Source organism: Argentina silus (assembly GCF_951799395.1).
Source record: "Argentina silus genome assembly, chromosome: 14".
In the NCBI taxonomy this organism is placed as follows: domain Eukaryota; kingdom Metazoa; phylum Chordata; class Actinopteri; order Argentiniformes; family Argentinidae; genus Argentina; species Argentina silus.
In genome coordinates this window covers 4921358-4931141 of record NC_139668.1, presented here as the reverse complement: position 1 = coordinate 4931141, position 9784 = coordinate 4921358, and the positions used below count along the sequence as shown (strand labels likewise).

Sequence of the window (9784 nt, the reverse complement as noted above, 5' to 3'; positions counted from 1 at the left end):
TGTAGTTAAAGGCTTAATCAATGGTGATTTCTATCAAAAGTGAATAAATATTATGAAGTATCGAAGGTGCTGTTGTGTTAGATACCCTGAGTTCCTGTGTTGTCTTATTTCGCAAAACAAAAAATGTGATCACCTCAGTCTGATGATATACTGTCCAATAAAAACCTTCTGAAGTAAAGCAGCAACTTGCGTCTGTCTTTGGTTAATTCTGTGTCACAATGGTTCCCAAATACTGCGTATCTCATATTAAGATGTGAAATAGGTCATTCATCGGAACCATACTAATGTGAAGTTTCTATTATATTGAGATAGATTTTCATAGAGAACAAGCAGGTGTGGAATCTGTGGATAGTTATCTGGAACAAGTGCAGAAACAGAACAGATTAAACTATATCAAAACAACCATGATGTGGCGCCAGATCTCAATAAACAAGACTGGCATCTTCTAAATACAATTCAAAGTTCAATGAAAATTTGCCAGGAAGTCAGCGAAAAGGAAATGTTTTTTCTTCTTTTGGCTCTATACTCCATCGGTTTGGATTTGAAATCAAACAATTACTGTGAGGTTAAAGTAGAGATTCTCAGCTTTTATTTGATGGTATTTGTGTACATCACAGTGGTTTCACCATTCAGAAATTATAACACTTTTTATGCATGGTCGCCGTATTTCAGGGTACCCAAAAGTAATGGGGCAATTGGCTTGACAGGTGTTCCTGGTAAGACAGGTGCCTACTGTCACATAATTTGTGCAGGCATAAGAGAGCTGTCCCGATCTGTGCAGGCATAAGAGAACTGTCAATGTCTAGTATTGATTCTAGGCTTCAACATGAGGACCAAAGTGGTGTCAATGAAAGTCAAGGAAGCCTTTATTAGGCTGACAAAATCAGGGAAAACAGGGTTGTAGGCAAAGGCAGACTACAGTGGATGACCTAAGTGTGCTCACCATAATTAAGAAAAACCCCAAAACAAGTCTCCCACTGATCAGGAACAATCTATAGGAAGTAGGCGTGAATGTGTCAGAGACTACCATCCACCACCAGCCAAACTACAGAGGCTTCACTGCAAGGTGCAAACCACTAGTTATCCTCAAAAAGGATGGTCACCTAAAAAGCCTGCAGAGGTCTGGAAAAGGGTCATATGGACAGCATACTACTTCATCTGTGAAACATGGTGGAGGGCGTGTTCATGTTAGGGCATGTATGGCTGCCCCTAGAACTGGCAAACTTGTCTTAATTGATGATGTAACTGCTGAATGTATTCTGAAGTGTACAGAAACATCTTGTCTGCTCAAGTACAAGCAAATGGCTCCAAATTCATTGGATAGCGCTTCATCATATTGCTTGTTTCCCACTGATCTACACAGCCTGCTGGACACATTCAAAGTGAAAGAAACATAAACAATTATAATAATGAATTAAATGTGAAAAACAGAGAAGACTTCTTTGCAAAAGTCTACACCCCCCCTGCTATGGCTCTCCTTAAATGATCTCAAATGCAAACATGTCTTCAACAAGTTACTCAACAAGCTGAATTGAGGCTATCTGAGTGCAAAGATAATAGTTCATGTGATTTCAGAATGAATAAAACCCCACCCATTCTGGGTAACTCTCTAAGGATATAAAAACCTAAAAGCCTTCCTGAACACGTCAGACAACTGAAGCCTTTCCTTCAAGGTTGCAGCCTTTTCCACCAAAGGTAGGTACTGTGTCTGCTGTGCATTCCTGCATCTACAATTTTAAATGGAATGATGACAAATTGGACTCCTCCAACACTATATAGAAGTGGCAATAGCCTGACAACTTACAGTACAATTTATTTATTTTTATTTCAGAAAAATCTAGAGGAGGAAGATGTAATTTTGCAATTGCAGCTTGTAATGTGGTGATTAGAATGTTGAAAGAAAGTGAATGTACCCTAAATTAGTATGCTTGAAATGTCATGCCCAATTCATGTTAGTCATTGAAATCAAGTTATTCTTGAGTTTATCAGAGAATTTGGGGTGACTGTAGCAACATTCCAACATGCTATTATAATCAGTTAGTGGTTAGTGACAATGCCCAAATATGCAGAACCAAAGTGGGGATTGGCATCTGTGCTTGTCCATAGGTTGTACAGTACTCCTTTCAGGGTGAGGAAGAAATGTGATTTCCTATCTGTTCAATCAGTTGTTACATACCTGTACAGTACATGGAATTCTTGCAAATTAAAGCGTTTTGGACGGTTATACATTTAAGACAATGAACTGAGATTGTATTTCTGCATTTCCTTATTCTTACAGATGTCGGAGATAAGGTAATCTGTTTTCCTTTCAGATAACTGCATTCATATTGGTATTTGTATGCGTGTTGGTATTTGTATGCTTATGCAAACTCTTGTCTCACCTGTTGTCTCTGTCTACTCAAACATTAACAAAATCAGACTAGGACACTCCCTCAACGAGGGGGAGAAAAAACACATCACTGACAGGAAATCAACTGTCCAACAATGTCTGAAGAGGAACAACATCACATGTTCTCTGGTGGGTGTTATCGATAGTAAGACATACCAGTCATATCTATTTTCAAATCAGTCCGTTACGTAAAAAATCAGTGTATGAATATGACAGTTATCAAAACGTTCTTGCAGGACGAGGTTCCCAACATTGCGGTGCTGGGTTCTGGAGGGGGTGAGAGAGCCATGGTGGGGCTGCTGGGATCACTGGACCAGATGGGGAAGGAGGACCTACTGGACTGCATCCTCTACCTGAGTGGGGTGTCAGGATCCACATGGTAAGGTCCTGATGCTCCAACAATGAATACTGTACATGTACACAGCCTACACAAACCCTGTTGATGTTTAACATATGGTTTGATATGGTTTACAATGTTTATCGTGATATTGTGGCTGAATTATGTGTACTGTTTAGCTTTACATGGTAAGGCTCTGAATGATGCTTGAGGGTCAGAAACACAACAGCAATGTCTGACACTGCAAGTCCATTTCAGGGGGTTAGGGAGGACCACAGAGAACACAGAATTTGAGTGGATGTGAAGTGCTGAAATTGCAGTATTCGTGTTACAATAAGTGCACGAATATCACAAAATCACATTGTACAATACAAGGCTTTATGTTGTCTTTAATGTGCATAAATCTGCTTAAATATATAATTGCAATGAGGCATTTATCAGTGAGCTTTTCTTTGAAATGGTTGCTACAATTTCTGAAGATCAGCAGATGGCGCTATTCGCACCATTTTCAAGGCACCGAGGCTTCAGATCTTTTTTCGGCACAATTTGGATGGAAACACCCCTAAAGCTTCAAAAAGCATCGTCTGCCCCTCACTAACGGTCACAGACTAGACAAGAGGCAGGTTTTGCTAAGACAGACTTTAATAAATTAAATTAACGTTCCTCCGTAAAAGTGCTTCACTAAGAATATATCAAATGAAGCAGGTATCCAAATCAATCATCCGAAAGTCTTTCAGAGGAGCTCCAGCAGCACCTCTCTGCTTCCAAACATCTTGCTTGTGGGCCTCACCCCGCATCCTAAAATACTCTTGGCGTGCGTCAACATGTTGCGCGCTACAGAGGCTGTCCTGATATGATCTGTCAGATGGCACAGCAAGACAACACCACAGTGGACGGAACTATGCGTCACACACCACCTAGACGAAAGTAGAGCCTTTTGACGGGCGCGGTTGATTAGGACACCAACCACTGATTTAGTGGGAATTATCTTTTTTTTTCTTCCTTCATTTATTATTCACCCTTTGAGACCAAGGTCTCTTTTTCAATGGTGCCCTGGCTACAAAATATATACACATCACTATTATTTACATCAAGATTTTAAAAAGACACAATTTACACAGTCAATACAATTTTTCTTTTTACAGACAACAATCAGTTATAACAACAGCACTCCTTCACTGAGGAGTCCTTAGTCAGGTTCCTAAAATGGCCCAATGATACTGAAGCAGTAGGTCTTAAGTATCCTGAAGGTCATTCCATGCCTGAGGAGCACAATGACTAAAGGCAGTTCTACCAGCTCAGAGGAGACACATGTGAACTTGAGGACTAACCAATCTTGAGAAATTTATTTCCTTGACGCCCACACACGCCACGGGCAATTAGAATGTGGTGTCATGGTATGACTTTAAAGTGTAAAATAGTGAAGTTATCTTTTAATTGTTTAAAGGAAAGGTAAGCTCATGGGTCATTTATAAGTTTATTTTTCTTTAGGTGCATGAGCGCTTTATACGAGGAGCCTGATTGGTCCACAAATGTTGAGCAGGTGAAAAAGAAAATAATTCAAAGGATGGGACATGATAGCGTGAGCATAGCTGACCGAAGAGCAAAACTGGTGAAATATTATGACCAGAAGGATAACTTCAGCCTGACAGACGTCTGGGCAGCATACCATGTGCCAACGACAGTTAAAGCGGTAAGCCCATGAAACCTAATTTAGATTGTTACATTCACCTTTAGCTAAACACACATTCTTCACATAGTAATTTCATTTACTGTGAGTCTTTACAGCCTGTTTTGAACTGTTCTAAAAAATATTGATGGTGTTTGTTACTGAATGCTGCTGCTCTTGGCTTCCTCAGATAGATGAACGTCCTCTCTCCAGCCATAGAGACGGCCACAGCAAGGACCCCTATCCCATCTTCACTGTGACTGATCAGGATAGCAAATATGACAGCTTGAACAAAGGTATCACACACTCACAGCAAACAAGAAACTTATAAACGTAGCTCCAAATTGTGTGCAAAAAATAATATGTTTGTCTCATGGGATTCCATTATTTATTGTACATAAGGCTTATCGCTTGATATCACTTAATATTTATCACTTGATACTTCAATTAATGAATACTTTAAAGAGCTTATCATGCAGGCTAGATTGTTATTCGTCCACCTGCTACTACAATGCTGTCTCCAAAACCATAGTTTTTTTAAGTCAGCAACGTTACTATTTACATACAAATAATGATGTAAATATAGCAAATGTTTAAAACACAAATATGTTTAAAACACAAATATGATAAAATGTTTAAAACACTTTGTTATTGTTGTTAAAACATGATCTAAAGATAAGAAACATAGGGTGGACACATTATTTTTCAAAACATATGACAACTCCCTTATCTGTCTCAGGGGTGATTTGTTAGCTAGTTAGAGAAAATAATAATATAGAAATACGTTTTACATAGTAGTATTTTAAGGTTTACATTAGATGCTCATCATTTAACGTTCCTACATGATTGCACATGGGTTGAAAATGAAAGTTTTCACTGGCAGTTGACGGTCAGCGTCAGACCATCTCACAGTTGAAAATAATAGTTTTTAAAATATTGCTTATTTACGTAAATACAGTGATAAATGTCTAATATTGATGTAACATGAACTTCGTAACCAAATGAATACTTACTGTAGACAAATCTTGTTCCTCAACAGATCCCTGGTTTGAGCTGACCCCTCATGAAGCTGGATATTCTCTCACTGGTGCCTTTGTGGACACAAAGCTTTTTGGGAGTCAATTTGACTTTGGTGTACTCAAAAAACAACAACCAGAGATGGACATGTTGTACCTTCAAGGTACATTTCAATAGGGCAATCATTATAATAATTCAAATTAAGACAATAGAGCCATATTGCTACTTGTATGTCCTATGATGTCTTAAACCGTTTGTTTTGCATCAAGGTCTGTGTGGCAGTGCCTTCGCTGACCAGCAGGAAATACTGAATTTTCTGTCTGACATGATGACAAGTAGGCTGGCTATCCATTTGCAGTAGTATACTATCTATTCTGACTGGTCTCCATACATGAATCTATCATTTAGATTTGTTTTTAACTGTTGTTTGCTCCTGCAGGCACACAGGCTAGAAACAGGTCAAGACAATCTGACCAGGCCACTCTAACTCTCCAGAAAGTGGTGGAACTGAATCTCTGTGTTATTAGAGGGGAAGACTGCACTCTTTTGGAAGCAGAGTTGAATGAGCTGCTCAAAGGTACAGTACAGGACAGGACAGGACAGGGACAGGACGGGACGGGATGGGATGGGACAAGAGAGATCAGCATCGAGTTCACTTAGACAGCAGTGCCAGTAAATGACCGGGACATGTCTGTGTACACAGGGTTAGAGTTGTAGATGACAATTGATGACACTAGAGGTGACATCCTTAAATGTCTCATAAATGTTTCATATTAGGGGTTTCATAATAGAAGCCACAACAAGTATTGCAACACAGTCTCCTAATTAAATCGTGTACCTATAAACGACAGTATGCATTCCCAGTTGCGTGTCCTGGTTGACATACATGAGAGAGAAAACAAAAACTGAAGAAACGCTACATGAGAGTAAGTGAATTTGCGTGTCTTATGTAAGAAGTTAATATTTTTTTTATTTTGAATTGTGTGGCATTTAGGCAGTATTATATATTAATGTTGAGTGGTGAAGGTAAGGGTAAGTGGTCAGGGGAAGGCATTAGCGAACATTAGCAACAATAATTAGCAAATATTGTTGTCCATAGCATGATTTGAACCAGTGACGTTCGGGTTGCAAACCAAGGAATTGGGAATGTGTACTATCGTGTATAGCTGGGGAGGCTGGAGGAGGTACAAAATGGAGGCATCCAGTTCATTGTAATTCATGGAATGGATTCATTGTAATGCCTGGAATGGAATGAGGAATGGTACTGTATAACACACACATCTGATACCGGTCCTCATTCCATTCCATGCATTATAATGATTCCATTCCTCCGTCCTCCATTTCTACCTCCACCAGCCTCCACTGCTGTATAGGTAACACCACTTACTTGCATTGTTATTATTATGGTTAAAAACATGTCTGCGTTGTTCCCAGGAAAGAAGAACTCAAGGGGTCAGACTATGATATTCAACGGAGCTGGTTGGCAGAGATCAGCAGAGACAAGGAATGGGGTCATGGTCAAGAGCTACACTCTGGATGTGTGTCAGTCCATCTGGGATTGGGTCAAGGACTGTTAGTTGCTCCATTCCTCACATTACTCTCCAAAAATAATGTATGTCTCAATTTGAACTGGATCTCCAGGCATTTGAACTCCGTTTGAAACCTTGTCACTCCGCTTCACAGCAACATACGAATTGACAGTCATTGCCAAGGCCCTAGCGCTAGCCATGACCTGGACTTGGGGAAGCACTTACAACTTCCTTCACAACGTGGCAGGTGAGCTTCATACTGAGATAACCAAGCTAACTCATAGATAGACCATGAATACTACAGTGCAGTAGTGATCTAAAGTATGCTAATTGGTATTTCCCCAGTTTTCTTTACAGATGAATAATTTCTGTAATTTCTTAGTATTATTTCTTAGCATGTTGCCCTACAGTCAACCTAATTTCCCCTACTTTCACTCTAGTATGATATTCCAATGGATATGAACCAACAATTGTAGCCTATCTATGGAAATATATTATAACCCATATTAGTAGGTGTAATGGGGGCTAAGAAAATAAGAAAGATAAAACCCTAACCCTAACAGCTGTTAAGTGATTTCAGATCATCACCATGCAGAGAGTTCTTCACAAATGCATATTTTCTGGCCCTGACTTGTATTTCAGCTGAAAAAGTTGATCAAAGTATTCAGAAAGAAGACATCAGGCACTTTGAGGACGCTGGTTTGCTGCTGAATTCTCCATACTTTAGTGTCCTGAGGCCTGAGAGAGAGGTTGACCTCATCATCTCCCTTGACTTCAGTAACACGGATCCCATGCGGGCAAGAACAACACACACACACACACACACACACACACACACACACACACACACACACACACACACACACACACACACACACACACACACACACACACACACACACACACACACACACACACAGCTGTTCACTCACAAAGACAGAGTTACCCTGATGATAATGTAGAAAGCACCACCATGGCATGCATTTTGAGGAAAGGCCTATTTGTTCACATTTGTCTGAAATCTGCAAAACAACTCTATATTTCTCCACTCCGGTTTATTTCCACAGACAGTGAAAGATGCACAGAAGAAATGTAAGGGTATGGGTATGCCCTTTCCAAGAGATGTTGTGGATCCTGAAGACTCCACTGATACAAAGGACTTCTATGTATTCAAGAGCAATGGCAAAGGCCCCACTGTGATCCACATGCCTCTGTTCAACATCAAGAACTGTGGTAAATAATACCTAGTTGCTGTAACCTTTTCTGTTGTAGTGCCTGAATTAATCTAGCACAAATCCTTCACTGTGACATTGCTCAAAACACATCAGTAGGGTCTATCATCTGCAGTAGATTTATGTGCAGTTGAGGTTAAAGAGATACTACAGGATTTTTGTAGCTAATTCTTAAAGTATTATCTAGACGACACGTTCCGTTTGCAACAAACTTTTGAACATCATTTTTTAACATGAATGAGCTATCCTAATATTGGTCTGCAATAGGCTATGGTTTAAATGTTTATGTTTCATAGAATACAACATTATCACAACAAAAGTAATACACTGTACATGTTTGGCCCGCCCACAAATATGTCCAGCTTGCCATATATTCATATTCTGGAACTGCAACTGCCACAAGATAAGCCTTTGTTAAATGTTGTAAATCACTGACTAAAACAAAGCTATTAAAACAATGACAGTATATTCAGGCCCAATCGATTGTGAGATAGTCATGGTTTTCAAATTTTAGTTCAACAAACTACATTTTGATGGCACAAGCCCTATTCTTCTTCTGATTCCTTTAGTGCACAAATGCATAGTAAGCTCACAAACGACAGACTTTTGGCAGAGTTCAGAAAAGCTATAATTGTCAAACCATGACAAATTGTACAATGTACAATTGACGTGCCCCATTGATTGGGCTTTACAAAAATACTATGAACGCTGTGATAGATCGTTTAGTTTAGTCTGCGATTGGTAACATTTCACAAAGCTAACACTGCAATTAGGAGGAGAGGTACTAGAGAACTGATGTTATTTTTATCTAAGTTACAGATTGCTACTTAGATAATTCAATGAATCATGTTTGTGTTTCAACAGTATGTGTCTCTGTTTTGGTGAATTACAGATCAGGATGTGGACTGGTGGAAAAATGAATATACGACAATCCAGGGGGCTTACAGTCCAGAGATGACTGACAAACTGATGGAGAAGGCTGCCATGAACATCAGAAACAACAAGGATAACCTGCTCAGGGAGATTGAGGAGGTCATTAGACAGAAGACTCCAGACCGTGAATCAAAGCACGGCTCGCTTAGACTGTGTCACATTGTGTAGGACTGTGGACTGACGTGAGTCAGGTTCTCTGATCATCAGCAGGCCTACACACAGACCAGTAGTCACAGAATGCAGGCAGTCCTTTTAATTTTGATGAGAAACTTCCATCTAGCAATAACACTGTGTAATCATCACAATCTTAACAGTATATAATTGTCTTTAAAAATACTTAAAAAAAGAAAAGTCAGTCTGATGATATACTGTACTGTATACCTGATGATCAGTTAATAAATTGCTCAGTTATTAATGTGTGACTAAGTTATTAATTATGTTTTTAGTTATTATTCCAATTCTTCCAACCGCCTATAACTTTTAACTTATTCACACCAATCCAACTTTACAATGTGCAAAGAAGTCTAGCGCGTGTTGCTATGACTTTTATTTCTTATACTTTTTAAGGTACACTTTTTAACATTGAGGTCTATGGAGACCACTGCTGTTCTTACACCTTTTAAGTGGCACACGTGTTTGATATCATTCCTCATTCCATTCCATGCATTACAATGAGCC

The 9784-nt window shown here is 39.3% G+C and overlaps 1 protein-coding gene across 3 annotated transcripts; it reads left to right on the top strand.

The window, feature by feature from the left end:
• The first annotated feature begins 1645 nt into the window (after nt 1-1645).
• LOC310815235 (cytosolic phospholipase A2 gamma-like) lies at nt 1646-9514 on the top strand. 3 transcript variants are annotated; one of them, XM_083684961.1, is made up of 14 exons: nt 1646-1695; nt 2279-2292; nt 2419-2518; nt 2626-2768; nt 4218-4419; nt 4586-4691; nt 5435-5575; nt 5682-5747; nt 5852-5989; nt 6847-6984; nt 7096-7188; nt 7584-7738; nt 8009-8174; nt 9066-9514. In XM_083684961.1, exons 2-14 carry the CDS (start codon nt 2279-2281, stop codon nt 9272-9274), a joined length of 1671 nt encoding a protein of 556 aa, XP_083541087.1. In that variant the 5' UTR covers nt 1646-1695; the 3' UTR covers nt 9275-9514. The 3 variants fall into 3 exon arrangements, with proteins under 3 accessions (XP_083541087.1, XP_083541086.1, XP_083541088.1); XM_083684960.1 differs by lacking the exons at nt 1646-1695; nt 2279-2292 and having other exon boundaries at nt 2348-2518; XM_083684962.1 differs by lacking the exons at nt 1646-1695; nt 2279-2292; nt 5682-5747 and having other exon boundaries at nt 2348-2518.
• Nucleotides 9515-9784: the final 270 nt, after the last annotated feature.